This window comes from Boleophthalmus pectinirostris, unplaced genomic scaffold (assembly GCF_026225935.1).
Source record: "Boleophthalmus pectinirostris isolate CB_2022bp ecotype Guang Dong unplaced genomic scaffold, ASM2622593v1 HiC_scaffold_1197, whole genome shotgun sequence".
NCBI lineage: Eukaryota > Metazoa > Chordata > Actinopteri > Gobiiformes > Gobiidae > Boleophthalmus > Boleophthalmus pectinirostris.
In genome coordinates, this window is record NW_026571017.1 from 1 (window position 1) to 22,453 (window position 22,453).

The window sequence follows — 22,453 nt, forward strand, 5'->3', positions numbered from 1 at the left end:
TTGCAGCACTTACCGCATTAGTTCAGAGTCAACAGGAACAGCTAGCTCAGATCACTCGAGCCCTTGCAGCTATGCAGCCACAAGCCTCTAGGTCAAACAATCCAGGGTCCAATAGGTTTGTCTGTCATAGGTGCCAACAGCCCGGGCACATTGCTCGGTATTGTAATGTTCGTACCCGGTCTAGGTCCACCCCTGCTAGTTCAGCTGCCAGTCCTCAGCGGTCGGAAAACTAACTCCCCCTAGTGCAGTGCTTCTCAAATAGTGGGGGGGGCGCGAGGCTCCGTCAAGGGGGGCGCGTTTGACCTCGGGGAGCATGCTTTTTTATTTTTTTATTTTGATTTTTTTTTTACTGTCTTAAGGCCGTTCACACCAAAGCGTCAAAAAACGCCTTGTCGCCTCTATTTGGAGCCTTTGCGTTTGAGTTTAGACGCCCCCGACGCGCATCTTTGACGCAGTGGACGAACGGGACAAAAATACTTGACGCGCGTCCGTTGCCCTAGAAACAAGAGCCCGGTCCCGCTCTTTTCCCGAAACAATGTCAGACCAGACTGAGAGAGTGTTTTTATGATATAAAACATCAAAGGAGGAGATCGGGTCGACGACTGGGGCGTATATATATTTCTACTCCGCTAATGACACTGGATCAGTCCCGGTATAGTCCTGGTCTAATCAAGGTCTAGTCCCGGTCTAGTCCCGGTCTAATCACGGTCTAGTCCCGGTCTGGTCCCGGTCTAGTCCCGGTCTAGTCCTGGTCTAATCACGGTCTAGTCCCGGTCTAGTCCTTGTTTAGTCTCGGTCTAGTCTCGGTCTAGTCCCGGTCTAGTCCTGGTTTGGTCCCGGTCTAGTCTCGGTCTAGTCTCGGTCTACTCCCGGTGTAGTCCTTGTTTAGTCCAAGTCTAGTCCTGGTTTAGTCCTGGTCCGGTCCTGGTGTAGTCTTCGCGATCGGCTCGGTGATTGTGGCGTATATATTTATTCTCCATTCATGTTTGTGGTTCTCGTTCTGGTTCTCGGGTCTTGCTTCCTGATAATAACGTCGCTGCGTCTCTGGATACTTGTCCCTGATTGGTTGACGCGGCGCGTCTGACGCGAAAAGTTCAGCATTTTCAACTTCTTGACGCTGACGCCTTGGACGCGCGTCTTGGCCGCTGACGCCAAAACGTTGAAGACGCGCTGCGCTGACGCCAGATTCGCGCCGCTTTGGTCTGAACGGGCCTTTAGGATAAAGTGCAATTGCACTTCCACTACATTAGGGGGCAGTGCGCTCTCATTGGCAGAGTGTGCGCAGGGAGCATTCGCGCTCGGTGGTGTAGGAGTTTTTTGTTTGCACTGAGCATGCGCGCTTTGCACACAGCACAGAGTTTGAGTATGAAGTGTAGACACGAAGTGTAAGCAGACCCTCAAGTGACACCATGAAAAATATTTAACAGGGATGAGAAGACAGACGGAGAGAGACGGAGATAAAGAGACAAACGAAAAATCTCCCGAAAGCTAAGACGAGGAAATATGACAAAGCGTATGTAGCGCTTGGCTTCACTGTGACTACGGTGGGAGACGAGGAAAGACCGGTGTGCTTACTGTGTCTAAAAATGTTGGCAGCCGACAGCATGAAGCCCAATAAATTAAGGCGTCACTTAAATAGATTACACCCCAATCACTCTGATAAGCCGCTTGAGATTTTTCAGCGAAAAAGTGCTGAATATTGCCGACAATCATCCCGCATTGTGACTGCTACTTCAGTAAACCAGCGAGCGTTGTTGGCATCATATAAGGTGGCAGTGTTACGCACAGGTGTACTTATACAATTTTATAGACAAATGATACTATTTATAGTCACGCGGGGGGGGGCGAGATGTTTTATTTGTCCTAGGGGGGCATGACAGAAAATAACTGAGAAGCACTGGCCCAGGTCGAGTTAATAAGAATGCTGATGCTCTCTGTCCAGGCAGAAGATTTATGGGGGTCCGGCGCAGTTGGAGCCATTTCTCCCGGGCACGCCATTGCCAGGGGTTCTCTGGAGCAGTGCTGGGGGGTTACCGCATGTAACCGCAGTTGTCCAGTCCATCACAGCGCTGCCTTGTCGTACTCCAGCTGACCTCAGGATACTCCAACATGCTGACCCGGCTATTGCAGCCTTTCTGGAGTTCTGGAAGCAGCAGAGGGTGCCGAGCCGGTCAGAGAAGGAGGGGGTGCATCTGGGGGCTCATGGCCTTCTAAAGCAGTGGGACCGGATCGTCCAGAAGGAGGGGGTCTTGTATCGACGTCTCTGGAGGCCTGATGGTGGTGAGGAGGTTCTTCAGCTCCTGCTGCCTGAAAGTCTAAGGGCAGAGGTGCTGCAAGGGCTCCATCAAAACCACGGGCACCAGGGAATAGAGAGGACAACTGAGGTGGTGAAACGGAGGTGTTTCTGGCCAGGGATGGACCGTGATATAAAGGACTGGTGCCAACAGTGCGAGCGCTGTGTAGTGGCCAAGTGTACCCAGCCAAAATCCCGGGCACCCATGGGCCATCTTCTTGCTTCAAAGCCAAATCAGGTGCTGGCCATTGACTTCACTCTTCTGGAACCGGCCCGTGATGGAAGGGAGCTGGTTATGGTGATGACAGATGTATTTTCAAAATTCACTCAAGCAGTTCCTACCCGTGACCAAAAGGCATCTACAGTGGCAAAAGTCCTGGTACGAGAGTGGTTTTATCGTTTTGGGGTGCCAGTCCAGATACACGCTGACCAGGGGCGGAACTTTGAAAGTATGCTGGTGCAACAGTTGTGTGAGCTGTATGGTGTCCAGAGGAGTCGCACTACGCCTTATCATCCGCAAGGCAACGGACAATGTGAGCGCTTTAATCGGACAATGCATAACCTGCTTCGCTCGCTTCCCCCAGATGATAAGCGCAATTGGCCAGAGCACCTCCCGCAACTGGTTTTTCATTACAACGCTACTGCACATCAGTCCACCGCCGAGTCGCCTCACTTCCTGATGTTTGGCCAGCAACCGAACCTGCCCATTGATTTCCTGCTTGGCCACTTACCAGAGCCCAGCACAGGTAGAGTGTGTGATTGGGTGACAGAGCACAGGAGGAGGCTGAATGTAGCCATTGACGTGGCTCGTGGTCGCCTGGAGTCAGCGGCCCAAAAGAGAAAAGAGAGGCATGATAGCCAGGTCCTGTCTGAGCCCCTTGCGGTGGGACAAAGAGTGTATCTTCGTGATGTTGGCCCCGGAAGAAGGAAGATTCAAGATGCCTGGGGTCTTACTGTTTACCAGGTGGTGAGGGCTCCTAGCCAGGGGGGTGTGGTCTATTCCATTGCTCCAATTAACAACCTTGATCAAGTGAGGCAAGTCCATCGAACTGCACTAAAGTCAGCTCTCCCTCCTTCAGATGAGGACCAAGAGGTGTGGCCACGGGGTGAAGTCTTGGGAGAGGAGGCAAGCGATGATGAATTGGAGCCGAGGGCATGGCTGGTCGTTAGAGAGTCTGTCAGCAACCCATCGACCCCAGTCGAGCCAATAATTCAGGAGTTTCCATCTAGTTCTCAAACAGTGCCAGTGGTGGCCTCTAGTACCGTGTCTGCCCCCAGGAAGTCCATCCGTAAAACAGCTGGCAAGCACTCCAACCTCCACCATCTCCCCATGTCTGCCCAAAGTGAAAGTGGGGCTGCTGCCTCTAGGGTCCAGGGTGCCAGCAGCGTGGCTACTGCCATATTCCGCCCATGGTCTTAATTGTTAATCCATCGGTGGGGCACCGATTCTTTTAGGGGGGGAAGAATGTAACCGGGTGATTAGACTATGTTGTCCTGCTGTGTTGCGTCTGTGAGTGCGTCCACCTGTGCGTCGCTGCGCGTGGCTCCTGGCGTCACTGATTGCGCGATTAGAAAAGGCTGCGCACGCTGTGGTGTGGCAGTCGGGGCTTTCGGTGGCTTTTGAAGGCAGCGCGTGTTGTCTGGAGTAGGCGGTGGTGCCGGCGGCCGCTCGTAGCGCGCTTGGAGCCCCATGTAGAGTGCCCCCCCCGCCCCTTTCTAAATTTGCGATTGCCACTGCTGCATCATTCTTGCTTTTTATTCTTTATCTTAGTGTTGGTTTTAGTTGAATATTGATTAACAGTAGCCGAGGTCTTGGAGGGAAGTGCAATATTTGGTCAGGGGGTCAGTGCAATGCAAGGTTAGGTCTTTGGGTTGGCACAAGTCACTTTCGTCCAAATAGGCCTCCTTAGCACGAGCACTTTCACCAGCTTTAATTTTATGCCCTTTTTTGTAACAAAGTCTACCTCAGATACCTTGGCACACGCACTTTAAATAATATTACATAATTCAGGTTTACAGCGCACCCGCACTTTAACTTATTGTAAATGTAGGGTTCAACTAGTGTTTTTTTTTTTTGGTATTAACGTTTGGTTTGGCTTATTAATTTGATTTGTTGTGTTTTAGTTTGGGGTGTTGTTGAGTCCTACATTTATGATAATTGAGGGGTGTATCAAGAAGGGAACCAGGAAAATGAAATGTTTCTTTTAAATGTTTAGAAGATTAAATAAAGATGTGTAACTTTTATACCACATTGCCCTTGTCCTTTTTTATGCCAGAACGGATTCTGTGAGTAAATAAGGGTTCTTGGTCGCAACATTACATGTGGAAAAACAGCAAGTAAGTAAGTAGGTGGAGACTGTAGGTATGAAATCGTGCTGGCTCATGGATGCTCCCGGTCTGTGGTCTTGTTTACCCTTATTTATATGCATCTTTTAAGCTTTATTTTTTGTTTTAGGTTCTGCTTTTGGGAGCTATATTTTTCTCTTTCAACACCAAAATTCTGTTAGAGCAGAATCTTAAATATGATGATGTTAACTACATTTTACTGAAGACAAGGCACACCAAAACACAACACGCCATTTGCCTCACGTCAAACCCTGTCATGTACATATAACCTGTCATGCACTTTTGTGTCTCTGAATGTGTCATGTCTTCTCCCTCAGACGCTGTTGTCTCCTGTGCTCTTCAGGAGACCTGTGTCCTGCCCTGCAGCTTTAACAGATGGTCAGATCCTGTCATCCACTGGACCAAAGATACTGATGGAGAAGTTTTTCCAGTTCATATTTACTACCACGGTCAGAACCAGCCTCAGCACCAGCACCAGAACTTTAAAGGCCGAACTTCTCTGTTTGAGGAGGAGCTGTCCAAAGGAAATGCATCACTGTTGCTCTCAGGGGTCAAAGTTCAGGATGAAGGAAGATACAAGTGCTTCATCAGTGCCAACATTAACAAAATGGTGTCTCATGTCAATGCGAATGTTTATGGTAAACAATAACTATCATTTGAATAATAGATTTAATTGTGTAGACGTTATTGCAAACTTAAAACTCTCCTTCTCTCTGTAGCTCCAGTGTCTTGGGTGTCTCTGCAGCAGCAGGAGCAGCAGCTCCTCTGTAGAGCTGAGGGAGTCTATCCCAAACCCTCAGTGCTCTGGAGCCCTGACCCTGTGGAAAAACCTGACAGCTCCATAGAGTCCTCAGAGAGTGGAGTGTGGTCTGTGAGGAGCTCTGTGTCTCTGCCTCACAGGCCTCCATATCAATACAGCTGTAATGTGAGCAACAGCAGGGGCAGCTGGAAGAGCGCCACCTACAGGAGGATCCGTCAAGTTTATGATTTAGGTTTGTGTTTGACCCCAAAAAAAGATTCCACCTTTTTCTTAATATTTGGATGGGCTGAGTTTCAATTTACTGTTTTGTTTTTTTTAGATATTTCTGACAATGTGGTAATTCCCTGCACTGAATCCAAGGCTCCAGTGAAGAGCATCGTCTGGAGGTTCAACCAGAAACACATCATTCTGAGCTGGTTTGGACCAAAGCCGATCTACAGTGAGTCTTGGAGACAGTTTGTGGATGAAGTCACAGAGTCCAACAGTTTGGTCCTCAAGAATCTGACCAAAGAGCAGCTGGGCCTGTACACCTGTGAGCTCTCCTCTGAACAAGAGCACTTTATCAGCCACACTGAAGTCTCTGAAGAAAAGATAGAGGCAGAAGGTAAGTGACTCCTGGTTTTATCAATAAAAGGGTTAAATGCCCCACAGTCCAAACTGAGGACCAGAGGGGACCGGGGGGCAGACCTGGTTTTAAAAAATGGTTCCTCGCACCCTCCAGCCAGAACCAAACATGTTCATGCAATCAGATTTATTTTGTTCAGTGGCTGCGTTTACCTGCACACTCAAAATCTGATTTGAATAGTCTAATGAATGAATGTTTTTTCCTGATTAGAAACATTCAGTTGTGTTTTGTTTCATTCACGTGTTTAACATCTGTTCCAACTTGTGATGTCATGCACTAATACAGGAAGTGCTGCACTGTATTTTAAATCTCCATAGACCTTCACTAGAATCATTTGTATGACTTCAGATTTGGAATTGCTCATCTCTACTGAAATAAAGGTAAAAGGTAGCTCTTAACTTGAAAACTACTGCTTGACATAACAAGGTGAAACAGAGCATTCTGAGCTTTGGAAGTATAGATGGACTAATAATAGATTGTTCAAACATGTGTGAACTAAACAAAACACAACTCCAGGTCGTTTTTGAAGAGGTAACAACATTATTATAACATGACTTATAGCTCACAAGAGTCAGTTTTGTGTAACATAGGACCTTGTTGAAGAACCAGGACTATCTTACGCAGCCTGAGTCTCACTACCTTTTTCAAATCACTCTAATAACACTCAAAATATCACATAACTTTAAAACCACAATGCAAATAACTAATCACACTCAAAAATATCATTTAACTTTAATAACACAAGGTAAATAACTGACTACACTCAAAAATATCATTTAACTTTAATAACACAAGGTAAATAACTGACTACACTCAAAAATATCATTTAACTTTAATAACACAAGGTAAATAACTGACTACACTCAAAAATATCATTTAACTTTAATAACACAAGGTAAATAACTAACCACACTCAAAAATATAATTTAACTTTAATAACACAAGGTAAATAACTGACTACACTCAAAAATATCATTTAACTTTAATAACACAAGGTAAATAACTGACTACACTCAAAAATATCGTTTAACTTTAATAACACAAGGTAAATAACTAACCACACACTCAAAAATATCGTTTAACTTTAATAAACACAAGGTAAATAACTGACTACACTCAAAAATATCATTTAACTTCAAGAAACACCATACAAGTAACTTTACAACTCTTAAAGTATCACCTAGGGAACATTTACAATTTCACTTAGCTCTAGAAACCACCCTATGACGTACTCTATACTCTATCTGACAACATTTGCCCAAAACTCATTTTTGACAGTGCCTCAAAGAATTTACCCAGATTTAGCTTTACACCAAAAACATGACAATTATTCACTTATCCTTAGCAGTGACTCAAAACATCTAACCAGATTTAACTTTGCATCAAATACATTGCATTAGAAAATTTCCCCCAACATTGCTTTTCTTGTAAAAAACTCACCGAGGATGACTGGACTTGCTCGTGGTAGAAGTATGTGTGTATTAATTAAAGGGAGAGACTCAACAAAAGATCCCAACAAGTGATTTGTCTTTGTCTTATTTTTCTGCTTTTTATTACCTTGTGCACTACTCCTGTCGCTGGCGTCACTGTTTATTGTCACGCAAAAGTTTGCTCACTCAGGGTTTTTAGGCCCGGAGAGCTCGCGACAGGGCGACTTATGGCCGGCTCACTCAGTAGTCGCTATATTACCAGAAAGCTCATACAAAAATAATTAGGACAAAATCACTATGCAAGTACCCTTTTGGAGAAAGAAATTACCCTGTGACCAGGAAAGCTATAAAGCACAGCCTAGTCCGAATTGTAGATTCTGACCTCCTAAGCGGAGTTACTGCCGGAGGGGTCAATGCCAACCAAAATCAGGATCTCTGTTTCTGTGCAGATTTTTTAGTATTTATCTAAGGTCACAGGACTCCACCCAGGTATATGCAAAGCGATCAGAACGTCATACATAACACACGTTTTTCCAAGTACAGGCAACACTTTTTAAAAGCCACAAACATCAGCCATTAACAACTCTCCCCCTCCTTAGGTGTGAAGCTTAACTGCCACTCCGCTTTGTCGAAGGAGCAGGAAGTTCGCACCTGCATTGTCCTCAGACTTCTTATACACCGCTCAGCACATAGGGTTTACACATCAGTGTCAAATAAGGGTCAACTGTCAAAATAACAGAAAGTCCTTATCTTTCCTGCACACAAACATAATGGTTACAAAAATTAATGCAAAACAACCCAAACCTAGAAATTAAGTTGAAAGAATTTAAACAAATCAAAGTAAAAGAAACAAATCAGATTAAAACGAAACAAAACAAGTATCTTAGGCTAACATAGGTCACAAAAATACCTCTATCATCTAAATTAATCACTCTTAATCTGTAATGCTCCAACAGCTATCCATTTACTAAAATAAAGCATTATGAACATCTCCATCTGAATGTCAGGAGCCCTTTAATGGAATTTATGCCAAAACCTTCATCTTTTTACCCCACCCGAGTGAGCTCTCCTGTGGCTGAGGGGGGTTCACGACAGACCTTTAAATAATCTTAAAGGTCCTGAAATCAGATTATAATCACATTTTTTGTGCATGTGAACGTCTGACACTACTACTTTTTTTTTTTTTTCAATTTATTCAGTGCTTCTTTTCTCCACATAAAGTGAATATCAACATGAGAATACATTAAAAGGATATGATATGATGATAATGAGAAGAAGACAAAGAAGAAATTATATTAGTGAATCAATCATTTAAATAAAAGGAAAAAAAATCTCAACTCACATCTATAATTATGCGAGTATTGGAGAAGTGTGTGTTCTGGGTCCCAGCCAATAGCTGTGTCCTGCATACTGTGCTTTATTTGAAATACTCCAAAATAGTTTAGACATCATGAGTAGTGTTGTAGTAGTGATATTTGTCTTTTAACTCATTGAGCTTCTTGTACCAAGTTTTATAATTTAATTAAGTAGGTTAAGTCTGAAATAAATGTTTATGTGAGGAAAAACATCTAAACATAAATGTCATTTGTGTTTCAGGTCACAAACCTGTAATGATCACGGTGCTGAACATGATGGTGTTCATGGTTTTCGTGTTTGTGGGATTTGTTGTGCTTGCTGCTGTGATGTTCTTTCATTGCAAAAAAAAACACGTCTTTGTCCCACCATCAAACGAAAGTGGAGAGGGACAGGTATGAGAGACAGAATGATGTGTGTTTTTAGCTTACCTCTGATGCTCCTGATGCCTTTCTTGCTCCAGAGGTGTGATTCTCTGCCCTGTGTCACTGCTTCAAGATGGTGTGGTTCTGTGCTTTATAGTTTGCATGGCCCACACTGAAAAGCTGGTGAGTATGTTGTAGCCGGTTTTGGGTCCAGCCTGTAAACTGTCACCTGTGACTGCTGCACATCCACATTTGTCTAAGAAGCTGGGAGCAGATCCAGTCTGAGCCCACCATTGTTTTGCCTCCTCACTTCACATCTGTATTTACTGACTGGATTTTAAGGAAAATGTGGAAATACAGACTGGGGATAACTGCAGTTGTATTAGTGGAGCAGATTAGGTCTCCAAACCACAAGAATCGTTCAGTTAGTGGTACAAGCACCAAATTTCTCATATATTTAGCTAACATCATGCTCTTTTAGAAAAACCCGTTAGCCACCTGAAATATTCAACATGGCCGACCAAACAACTGATTTCACATAAGTATGAGCTAAAAGACAATAAGTCATCATGTTCTTAATCAAAATGAATGGAATAAATCACAAATTTGCAAATATATACATATACAGTAATGCAATGTCAGGTATTCAACCAATTTTACACCAAAATATATTTAATTTTGCACAAAATTCATAAAATTTTCTCGCAGTTTGAAATCAAAGTATCCCAATAACCATTTGGGAAGTAGAAATAAAAACACGAGCAAAATTAAAATAAAATGCAACACATTTTATTATTTATTTTATTTTTATTTTATTTATATTGATACAGGTTAACTTCAGAAATAGAGCCATTAAAACAGAACCATTCATAGAGTGCTTAAGGACTATCGAAAAATGTTTGCCATCATTAAGATTTGTGGCACATTTATTCAGCCGATCATTTAACTGCATTGTTGATGCTTGTCTTAGTTCAGAAGCTGGTTCTATGTTATCACATAAAAAAACATTGCTGGGGCTTCTGCACAGTTCTTCTAATTTTTGAATGTCCTTCGTCTGAGTCCACTGTGTCACAAGCTGCTCTTTTGTTTGTCTGTTCAAGTTCACTGTTACTGAACAATAATCTGCAGCTTTGGTGATTAAATTTTTATTAGCGTTTCTTCAATGCCACTACCATCATTCAGTCTGGTATATCCTGTCAATTCAGGTACGACTATCTAACTTTAATACTACAACTAATATTAGTATAGCTAATACTAAAACTACGAGCTGGTGTATTTACAGGGCTAATTAGATAGCACTTGGGACACTACATCATGCTACATTAACTACATTAAATATTAGAATGTTAGTAACACTACAGCGCCGACACTGAACCCCATGCTGAGTTTCACAGTATCCCCTGGTTATGCTACGACCCCACCCATTTCTAGAATAAACACATATATATTCTAACAAAAACATATTTTAGCACATTGGTAAGTAAGTCTATATTTCTATAGCGCTTTTCACATACATTTTTGTCACAAAAACACTTTACAGAGCATTATTCATTCACTTTTTACCTGGTGATGGTAAGCTACTGTTGTAGCCACAGCTGCCCTGGGGCAGACTGACAGAAGTACAAGTGCTATGCCAATTGGCACCATTGGCCCCTCCGACCACCACCATCACTCACGCACACACCACTTTCATACTAATGAACGTGGTGTGTATGTGAGTGATGGCGACAACACTAGCTTACCATCACCAGGTATAGAGTGAATGAATAACGCGAGGTGGGTGAAGTGTCTTGACTAAAGTTCATTGATTGATTGTATTTAACTGACCTTGGAGACCTATAGCATGTTTTGGGTTGATGGGGGAAACCCATCCAGACAAGGGGAGAAACATGCAAACTCCACATAGAAAGGTCCGGGCGATCCGGGGATCAAACCCAGAATCTTCTTGCTGTGAGACATAAGTGCTAGCCACTCAGCCACCATGCCGCCGTGCCACCACATATATACTATGGTATATATATATATATATATATATACTACATATATTCAATATTTCTTCAGGTAGGTTTCAATAAGATTTGTACATGAGATTTCTTTCTACTGTGTGTTATTATTTTACATTTATTTGTAGATATTATAAATATAATGAAAGGTGATAAATAACCATCAAAATGATTTGATGAATAATTTCACTCAAAATAGAAATAATTAATTAAGTAACAAACCTACAAACCTATGCTTCGACATTTATACATATATAGTTATTATACATATATACTATGGCGGCCATATGAAAAATGGCCGCCATCTTGGATATTTTTGGTGGCTAACGGGCTTTTCATAAAGACCATGTTATTATCTATCTCCACTCCAAATTTGATGCTTGTACCACAAACTGAACGGTTATTTCAACTACCAGCTCCACTATATAGGATAACCTGCGATATGTGCAATTTCAGAACTCTTCTGGCTCTGCTCCTGTCTCCTCCTCTGACTCTGTCCCTGTCTTCCCCTGGGTTACGGCACCAGGCCTCCAGTTCTCTACCTTGTTTTGTGTGTTTTAATTTCTTTACTACTAATTTCTGATGTGGGAGCCCTTGCAGTTGCTCTTTCGCCTCGTCTTGTTTGGCTGTTGTATTTCTCTGGTTGGTGGAGCATGTCTACACTGGGCCAATCCCACCTGACTTGCAGCCACATTCCCCTTATTTAAGCAGATCAGTTACACCTATTCAGGGCTGTTGTGGTCAGTCTGCCATTTTGTGTCTGTGTCTCTTTTGTGTCAGTCACTTAGATTTGTACTACACTGTAAACCCAAATTAGTAATCATTACTAAAACCGCATGTGGTAAGTGATTGCACTGGGATGTCTAGGTCTTACAATATCAAAAACTAAACAAATCAAGCTCTGTTTACATAAAGTCTTCTGTCCAAGATAACCCATTACTAAAGAACATAAGTTTCTAAAACTAATGTTTACAAGAAATTAACTAACCAATACTTGTGTATTACAGTAATCATTACTTACTTTTATCAGTATGCATTTCTCATATTTATGAGTATTTATTTATTATGTTTATTAGTTATAATGGTAGCACTTTATAATAACTCCTTCTTATTAAGCAAAAAAAAGGACAGTCACACTAAGAGGGTTTCCTTACTTACTCGGAGACAATCCCACTGAATTCTTCAAATCTAGAAGCTTTGTAAGTGTACATTTTGTTTGGAATGTGACATTTATTGTATAATTTGAATATGCCAAAACTGACAAGCAGTCAGCTCCAGCCATTCCATGAATATTATTTATCTTAAAGTCAGATTATTATAAAAAAAAAAAAAAAAAGATTAATTAGATGCAAATTATAAATCTTTTTTTTTATTTATTTATTTTTTTTTTTATAATTGACATAAAATGACATTTTTTTCCTCACAAAAATAGTGCAATAATAACATGCTTAAACCTGAATAAACTGCAGTCTTCTGTTTGTTCCCTGTAACAGCATTTGCTTTTGTGTTTTACATTTCACAATTTAAACAAGGGGTTATAAGGGTTGTCAGCTTGTCCATAACAATTTCACCCTCAATGATGATTTTCAGGCTTGCTGGGTGAAGATCTGGTGTTGGAAGAGAGACACCTTCACATTTACTAACAAGATCCCAATGTCCATTTGGCGAAAGGATTCATCACCATCATTCATCATCACCATTCACCATCCTAAAGAAAAACAAAAAAATTAATGCCAGAAACATAACCATTAGTGAATCAAATTACTGAACTACAACAGACTATCAATAAGTATGACAAACCATAAATTGTATGAAATTAACTTTATGCTGACATGATAACTATTTGGTCAAGCATTTTCAAATGTTCAAACAAATATTTGAAAATCAATAATAATCTGACTTTAAGATAAATAATATTCATGGAATGGCTGGAGCTGACTGCTTGTCAGTTTTGGCATATTCAAATTATACAATAAATGTCACATTCCAAACAAAATGTACACTTACAAAGCTTCTAGATTTGAAGAATTCAGTGGGATTGTCTCCGAGTAAGTAAGGAAGCCCTCTTAGTGTGACTGTCCTTTTTTCAGTAGAATCCAGTGACTGTAAGACAGAAAATGGATACTGTATGATAAGTTAAAAGAAATATACAGAGACGCAAACACTTCTGTAAATATACATTTAACCATTAACATGAACTATGTATTTTAATAAAAATGAATTATCTTTTTATCCATTTTAGATTAACTATGTTATGAACTTTTACCTGTATTTGCTGCAAAAGCTGTGCCAACTGTCACCCACGTTGCCCCTCTTAGCTTTAAAACTTTCAATAAAATGGGTAGTGTGGTTATCAAGGGCAGAATAAAATTCCTGGTGCAGGTCTTTTCCCACAATCCTTTTGAATTCCAGACAAATCTAAAAAAAAAAATAAAATAAAAAAAAAAGAATTTAGTGTTCTGTAGTGTCTGAGCAAGTAACCTCTCTTATCACAGCTGAACTCACAGTATTTACAGCTCCACAGCATATTGGGTAGTCACCTGTAAAACAGAAAATATGTTTTAGAGTTTAATTCCAACCAAAGCTTATATGCAATTTTGTGGTGATAATCTAAAAACTTGAACTCCAAACTCTCCATTTGCACCCACGATTTTTGACCAATTTTCAAAACCTCTTCCACTGCCATCTGCCGACTGATTTTAGATTTTAGAACAATCATATAGCAAACAACGAAAACGAGTCTCGATTAAAAAAACTCCAACTCTATACATTCATTCTAAAATTCGATTCGCGCGGCCTACAGGAGGAGACGCTCTTCTGTTTTAGTCTTGGTTTTGGATCTGGTTTAGTTCTGAGGCGCGGTGCACACTGTGTACGTGAGAAGCCGCGGAGTCCGCCCTCCGCTCATCTCTACCGGCTCTCACAACGTTAACTGTTAACATTAGCTGTTCTCTGTTAGTCCCTGACTTTGTGTGTTCTGCAGGTCATCCAGAAATTAGATGTTTACAAGAAAATGTAAAGTGAAGCTGTTTAATGTCACACTGTGGAATATTCCAGGCAGAGCAATGACATTTCCATTGAAACATACCCCAACCAAAAAGTTACATAGTGCACCATTTTAAAGATTCTCTCCTTTCACCCTTATGGAACAGATAATACTCCCTACAACTGTACAACATCTCCCCGTTATGTACCGGATAGCCCTCTGCCCTGTCAATCATCGTAACATTCTTGCACTGTCTTCCTCTGACCTCTTGTATAAAGATATGATTTTATCGTTTATTACTTATCTTTCTGTTTTATTTAGACTTTTTGTTACTTGTCTTATGTTTTATCACCATTTATATTTTTGCTCTTTGTCATTATATTATATTGTCATGTGTGAGCTACTGTGTCCAAATAATTTCCCGTGTGGATCAATAAAGTTTGTCTAAGTCTAAATCTTTCACTGCAGCAATGATCCACACACACACAAACACTCAAACCTATTTAAATATTCATTTCACAAATTCACTTTTGTCTCCATGGATGTGCTGTTTCTTTGCATTTATTTAATCACAGGCAGGCTCGCCTTTCTACAGATCTGGCATGTCACTTGGTCTTGTTTATTTCCACGGAGACAAGCAGGTGATGAAGTGGGTGTTGAACCCTCAACCAGAGAAGTTATGCACTGGCATTAACTTTAGATGTTTTATTCTAGACACTTTGTCTTACAGTTACTTTTAACTGAGTAGTGGTTTCCCCAAATCTGTTTTTACCCCAGACTTTGTTCACATCAGAGAGATTAAGTTTATTCAAATATATTTTATATATATAATATATTATATATATTTTACTTTGTATCTAATATGACAACAAATGAAGCAAAAAAGTGAAACCTGGCACTATGTTTGAGATTCATCCACCCATCCATTTTCTTCCGCTTATCTGGGGCCAGGTCAGGGGGGCAGCAGTCTAAGCAGGGACTCCCAGACTTCCTTCACCCCAGACACTTCCTCCAGCTCCTCCAGGTGGACCTCGAGGCGCTCCCTGGCCAGCCGAGAGACATAGTTTGAGATTCATAAGTCCTCCAAAATCGTCAATTTTGGCTGTACTTACAAATATAAAATGCCTTCTTTTTATGACAACATCATTACAAAATGAAAAACTTATAAATAATTGTTTTCATGTTATAATGTTGTTCCCTCATCAAACTCATGCCTGAAGAGGTTTTAGATGGCACTCATTATCTTTTTACTACTTAAAAAAAAACACTCATTTTCAAAATACTCTTCTCCTTATACAGCTGTAATCTTAAATTTCCCAAAGAGCATGTTCCTAAAACTAAAAGGCCCATATTACGCTATTTTCTGATTTTCTGATGTTGTTTCCTCAACACAAACAAACCTGGAGTTGTAAATAACAATGTTGGAGTGCTGCACTGGCCAAAAACTTACACATACAGGTGCTCATCAAACCGGAGGGCTTAGATTCTTGCAGAGTGGAAAAAAAAGGATGGCAGACGCACTCTGATTTGAGGTGAAATTATTAATAGTCACGCCAACGCGTTTCGACTACTTAGTCTTCATCAGGGCTGATTGAGTGAGCAGCAGGTGTGACCATTTATAGGGGTCGTGACCCCAGACACGTGATAGTTAAAAAAAAATAAAATAAAAAATCTCCAAAAATATTTACATGTTGAATCCAAGTATATTGACTATAATAAAATTCATAACACAACAGAAAAATAGGCCTTAAGGATCATCACTACACAGTTATTTAAAAATATATGTGTGTTTTATTTATTATCTGAAGATGCAGAAAAAGTTCCACATGTTTTAAAGATAAGTTTTGAACGTCACACAGGAAGTGACATCAGATAAGATCAGCACAGAACAAGCTCATAGGCGGACCTGGTTTAGACCTGGTTTAGACCTGGTTTAGACCTGGTTTAGACCTGGTTCAGTTCTGGTTTGGTCTTGGCTTATTTCTATTCTACACATGGATTCTGGACGTCTGGTGTTTGTCCTTTTGCTCTGCTGCTCTGGTAAAACTTTTATTTTATTCATTTTTTATAGGCTACTTATACATGTACTTATTAGTTATTTATTAGTATTTTTATTATTTTAATTGTTATCAGGGCGGAGTGGGGCTCTGAAATCTACAGGGAGAGTTTGTGATGCAGCGTCCTATCAGCAATTCACCAGCCCGCTTTTTTAGCCTGGTTGTTAAAAAATAAGTGCATGACTTAGGCCAAAAAATCAGCTGAAGTCACTGTGGCTCTGGACAGGCAGCTTTATGTGTTTGTGCCCAGAGTTAGTGCATTGTCATTTTACAACCTTTTCACAATAAGGCTCATTCTGCAGTTCATCAGTGCAGATTGTTTTATTTTGAAAGTGTTTAGTCGACGTTAACAGTGCCTTGACACAGCAGTTTGTGCTGGAGGAACTTTTCTGAGGTTTTGGGGTCACATGAGAGATGTGAGAGGGAGCGCACGGCCGGCGGGAAGAGCAGCTGCAGCCGCTCCTCCGGCCGCACTCCTCTCCCATCAAGAGAAATCTCCTGTGTCTCCCGATTACCACTCCACTGCTGATTGTTATTATTTATTATTGTTAATTATTATTCATCTCATAATTAGAAACCTGTAGAGGAAACATGGTGGAGACACACAGATGTTAGACAAGTGAATGAATGACTTTTTTTTACATTTCTTTAGTGCTTAAAAATTAATTCTTTTTTAAAATCAGATTAATAGTAAAAGATAATTGTTAAATATGATTCATCACATTCTAATACACATTATAATGTTGTAATTTCAACTTTTGACTTCACTTCATTTATTAATCAAGTAAATTATTACACAATTCTACATTTTAAAGTCTATCTGTCAATAATTTAAGTCTAAAAATTGCACTTCATAATGAGTAAGTGTGGTCACATGTTCCAGGTTAATGTAGCTCTACTAAGCAACAGGTTTAGTGGGTAAAAGACCCTTCATTGCCGCTTGCGGGTGTAAGTGTCTCTTATGGTGACAGATACAAGATGTTCGAGTTGTCCTGGCGTCTTCCAGTGTTCTGCAGCAGTTTGGTGAAATATTGAGCCCATTTGACTCGTTTTAGTGCTCACACGTGACCTTTAGTTTTGTCACGGAGCGCGCGCGGTGTCCAGATCAGCGGAGCGCGCGGAGCAGAGCCGTGGCGCGTGTCTCGCTCGTAAACTACGGCAAGACAAACAGTTCACATTTAGGACTGTTTTTAACACGTTAACACGTTATTTGACGCATATTATAAGATTATTTGAGGTGTTAAGTTTTTATTTGACACGTCAAATTGTTATTTGATCGATGACGATTTACACAGTGTAAGGTTTATTTTGTAAGAGTAAAGAAAGTGCACAGGGAGATCGGTGTTGGAATGTTCTGGACTGTTTTGTCTTGGTCAGTGATTGGCTGAATAAGTTTATAATACGAGTCAAATAAAGTGTTAACGTGTTAAAAATAGGAGTAAATGTGAACAGTTTGTCTTGCCATAGTAAACATCAGCTGCTGAGTGATCTGTGCTCGTCCATGTGAGGACTGATGGACTGTTTGTGTAAAGGTAACAGTGTGTTTCAGCGCAGCTCCTGAACACAGCGTCTCCTGTTAAACCTCCAGCCCATTGGATTGGTCAGTTCATTTGTTAATTCCAGGATGATGCATCACTTTGTTTTGATTAATCGCTGAGAGCCCTCTTTTTCTTAACATGACCTCAAAAAGTGTAGCTTATAGTATTTTGTAGTTCACAGAATATATCACAAATTGTGTCGTATTGAGCACACATCACAAGAAATCACCCTGAAAGGTTAAATAACAATATATACAAAATATATAAAATATTTATTATTTATTATTTATTTTTATTGACATTGAGCATTTTTTTTATTCCCAAAATGACCGATGAGGCAGTGCCTAATCTGCCTCCCCTGACCACAAGTCGCTGGTGTTGATGATTTGTTAAATTAAAATGTGGAGTAGGCCTACAGTGTCAGTGTTGGTAAAACTGACAAAACTCTCTGATTCTCCAAACAAGAGGTAATATTCTTGTACTTTTGTAGTTAACGGGCCCATATTACACACAAGAAGAACATTTTGTGTAATACAGGACTTTTAATTCATCGTTACATTTTATTGTGTTCATTTATACAGTATCAGTTTGTACAGATGCTCAAAATGTCAAAACAGTGAGTTAGAAAAGTGGACTGATGGGAAGAAACATGTGAAATGTGGTGCTGATCACAGGTTTATCCTGCAGTGTCGTGTTCATGCTGAACACAATCAATGAGTGGTCTAAAATAACTGAGACTCATCTAATCTGTGTGTTTTTCAGGGACTTGGGCTCAGATCACACAGAACCCTCAAACAGGTACATACCTCCTCACTGCTTCAAAAAGGACAAGTTTAGATTAGAAAGGAGTTTGTCTGGTGTTGTGTGGCCTTGTCAACACCTGGGATATTCCTGTAATATGGATTAGAAGATCTGGTTAATTCAGTGTCAGCCACATTAAAAAGGTGCAGTCTAGTCTAGTATTTTACCACCACTGAGTGTGGAGTGAATGAACAATGACTACAGTGTAGTGCTTTGAGAGGCTTCCACTGTAAAGAGCATTACAAGTGGAGGACACTAAGATTTAGAAAACTGGGGCCGGGCCCATTAACACCACCCAAACATACTGTACCTCTCATCTCCTGATCTCAAATATTTCCTCCTGTCTAAAATTAAACAGTTTATTCTCTAAAACTGGCCATTAAAGAAGACATAATAATGTTCATTCAACAATGTAAACAATGTTATAATGGTGTTCTGCATCATTTATGTATTTATTGTTTTTAACAAGAAGTCAATAAATCTGTTACAATTATAATAATATATTATAGTTCAGTCTTGCTGTTTACAATCACCAAAATGACTTTAATTTGGTCCAAGTTGTGTTGATTAGTCTCCTGTCTTGTGCAGAGTGCTCTCTGAGTGAGGACCACAGAGCTGATGTGCTGCTGCTTCTGGATGGACTCAACCACATCAGTTCAGAAGATTTCTCCAAAGTGAAGGATTTCCTGGTGGCTCTGGTCCAGATCCTCGGTGTGGTTGGTCTTGATTCGGTTCAGATTGCTCTGGTGAAGTGTGGTGGAAAACCTGAGATTGAGTTTTACCTGAACACTTATCACGATCTGCCCTCTGTGGTCAGTGCAGTGAGGAAGATCTCACAAAGTCCTGCTTCTCCTGGAGACCTGACCCCTGACGCTGTGGAATCTGTTGTGAAAACAATTTTAAACTCAGACCAAGGAGACAGAGTCAGTGCACCTAATGTTCTGATTGGATTCAGCGACAGGAACTTATCGGGCATAAACAGAAACACTGTCGAGCGTTTTTGGTCCTCAAATATCAAAGTGTTTATAGTTGGAGTTAAAGGTGCAGATTACAGTGAGTTAAAGGACATTGACATGGGTCCTGATGAGCCTGAATTCTACACTGTAAAAGACTTTAATGGTTTTTCAAAAACTTTGGGAGATTTAACTCAGTCTTTTTGTCGTTGGATCAAACAGATGCTGGGTGAGTTGTTGCCTCGTCTTGCTCCTTTTTCATCTGTGTGTGATTGAAGTCACTGCAGCTCTGAGTCTTACTATTAAGAACTTAATGACAATCACAAAATAGAAGAATTAGTAAATAATTAGTTGATCAGTGAGTCTTTACGTGGCTTGAGGTGAGGGTGCCACACACTGGTGTCAGTAGTACAGGTTATGGTGGAGGTTGTAGTAGTATCGTGAGCAGGGCCCGACCAGCCCGATCACTTATTCAAGCCAATACTGAAGTACTGGATTATTAGAAGTAAATGGGCCCATTCAGAACACAAAAAACACAAACACTCAGTAAGTGGGACATGACATAGCTCATCTGAAATCTCCAACACCTCCAGAATTCACAGAGTTTAGTTGCTGCACAATAGACAATATTGTTATCATTTTATCAAAAGTTAACAAGGCCCAAGGCATCATGGGTCGGAGTTTGGGGGCTATACATTTACAGAATCATAGAGAGCCCTTCTGTCTTTACTGCCATTGGGTTTGCTCTTTACTAGTGACACACAGTCACTAAATGAGTAACGTGTTTATCAATAAAATATTTAACATTGTTTTTGAACAGTGAATGTAAAACATTTACATGCAGAGTAATTCTCCATGCAGCATGTTCACTAATTAAACACAGTATTGAAATCGAGCTCCTGCAGCCACGTGACTAAATCTGACAGGGACGCCATGTTGGCGGTGGTGGATTAGTGGTAATTTTTCTGTGATTAAAGGAAATCGTAGACAATGATTTATGTTCAAACTAATCAGATTAAACATGAGTGACTCTTACCTGGTGCTGGTGTGATTTTAAAGAGGAAAGATCACAGAGATTTCACCTTAATTCTGCAATATCTGGACATCTGGTTTACTTTTCACCTTCTTATATCATCAGAAAATGTCCTTGGAGATGTTTGTTAAAAATAGACTTTAATATAAATCCCAGTACATAAAACGTTTACTGATACTGACAGTTTAAATGTTGTGAAATTGATAAAACAGAGAAAATACAATGTGCTCTGACACTAAATCACTCATGTAAATGTAATAAACACACAGAAATCAATGATTTAACTTTAGTTTGTGATTTTATTTTCTACAATCACTTAGCTTACCTTAATTAATGTCTAGTTTGATTAATGTTCGCTGCAGAAATCCACTTCTCCCGTCAGTCTGGAGTTTTGTCAATCCGGTAAAAGGCTCAGTCTTTCTTCTATCGTTGATAATGTGTTCATTCTGGTGCATTAGTTTCTGTGGGAGATCTCAGTGTGGGATTTGGAGGTGCATGCTGGGACTGTGTGACGACAACTGCAGGAGCTCTAGAGATTCTTGTGGATAGTGACAAAATTCTTCTCTTCTGTTTTCAGACCTGCCAAAGCCTGAATCTCTGAGTTTCTACGACGTTCAGCCGAGGAGAGCTCGTGTCTCATGGACTTTCAGCGGCAGCAGTTTGTCCTTGTTTGTTCTACAAACAAAACCTCACACAAAGGTGGTAGTTGTCCCAGAATATGTACGAACTGCAGAGCTCCTCCACCTGAAGCCAAACACTTCTTATGAAATCTTTATCAGAGCATACAGGTCTGAATGGAGCATGTCTGTGACCGGACGTCTAACCACACCGCCAGGTACAGCTCTACATCCTAGTTCTCCCTTCTCCTCCTCCCTCTCCCCAGACACCTCCTCCTGCTCCTCACTTGACTTGTCGTGGTTTTGTTTGTGGTTTTCAGACTCGGTGCGGTTGAGCGGTGGTCCAGGCCGGTGCTCTGGTTCTCTGGAGGTGCACACAGACCAGTTGTGGAGCTCAGTGTGTGCAGAGGGCTTTGGTCAGACTGAGGCTGAAATAATCTGCAGGGAACTGGATTGTGGAGGAGTGTCTGACCTCCAGGGGGCGCTGATTACAGAGGGATCTGTTGTGGGGAGGTCCTTTCACTGCAGTGGAGCAGAGGCAGCACTGAAGGACTGTGAGAGCTCTGAGACGCTCTGCTCAGCTGCTGCCAACATCACCTGCACAGGTAACACGCCCTCCATTCTGTTCCAGATTCTTACAGCGAATTTGATTTTGAAGGAGAAATGACTGAAACATGTAATTATGAAATATTATCTTGTCATCAACTTTTTAAGATGTTTACCTTCAGGATTTTAAATGTTTTGAAGCTGTAGACCAGGAGACCAGCTACCAGTCGCTCTCCACCCCTTTCAAAATACCTCACCTCACAGAAATGTCATATTTATCCTGCATTAAAATCACATTTTCTAACTATAAACTGCAAAGTATAATTACTGGTAAATGGCATTTTTTGAATGAATCCTCACAGTTAACTGTACACTGTATTAGCTCTGATACATTTACATGAAGCACATTTATTATCTGTATTTGCAGATTTTATGATTTGTTCATTGTATGTAATGTGCAGCTGAAGTGACTGGAGGGTTCAGTTTTCATTCATCTGCTCACTTTTTCTAAAACAGAAATACAAAATACTAATTATGACAAATGAAACTGCTTTTTGATGATATACACAATACTAAGATTTAGTTTAGAGTTTTTAAACAGTAAAATGAACTGTAGGCTTGAATAGGAGATTTGTGTTGGTATCTCTTTTCAGTGTAGTTTGATACTAAGGTTGCCAGGTTGTGTTCAGGTTGCTTTGGCAGCAATCAGTGTGTTTTTACTACTGTTTTTTGTACTTTTTTTACTCC

General features: G+C 40.6%; 1 protein-coding gene across 2 annotated transcripts; it reads left to right on the forward strand.

The window, feature by feature from the left end:
* Positions 1-16,065: 16,065 nt before the first annotated feature.
* Positions 16,066-22,107, forward strand: LOC110170505 (deleted in malignant brain tumors 1 protein-like). 2 transcript variants are annotated; one of them, XM_055148175.1, is made up of 4 exons: positions 16,066-16,201; positions 18,519-18,554; positions 21,121-21,378; positions 21,481-22,107. In XM_055148175.1, the coding sequence occupies exons 1-4, from the start codon at positions 16,156-16,158 to the stop codon at positions 21,825-21,827; spliced, it is 687 nt and encodes a 228-aa protein (XP_055004150.1). In that variant the 5' UTR covers positions 16,066-16,155; the 3' UTR covers positions 21,828-22,107. The 2 variants fall into 2 exon arrangements, with proteins under 2 accessions (XP_055004150.1, XP_055004149.1); XM_055148174.1 differs by lacking the exons at positions 16,066-16,201; positions 18,519-18,554 and adding an exon at positions 19,580-19,739.
* The last annotated feature ends 346 nt before the right edge of the window (positions 22,108-22,453 follow it).

Excerpts from the sequence above, each read along its gene's own strand:
- LOC110170505 (XM_055148174.1), top strand. The coding sequence starts at position 19,631 with ATGGGTCCTGATGAGCCTGAATTCTACACTGTAAAAGACTTTAATGGT. Across the intron at positions 19,740-21,120 it reads TTGGATCAAACAGATGCTGG|ACCTGCCAAAGCCTGAATCT; the intron begins GTGAGTTGTTGC and ends TTCTGTTTTCAG. Across the intron at positions 21,379-21,480 it reads ACGTCTAACCACACCGCCAG|ACTCGGTGCGGTTGAGCGGT; the intron begins GTACAGCTCTAC and ends TGTGGTTTTCAG.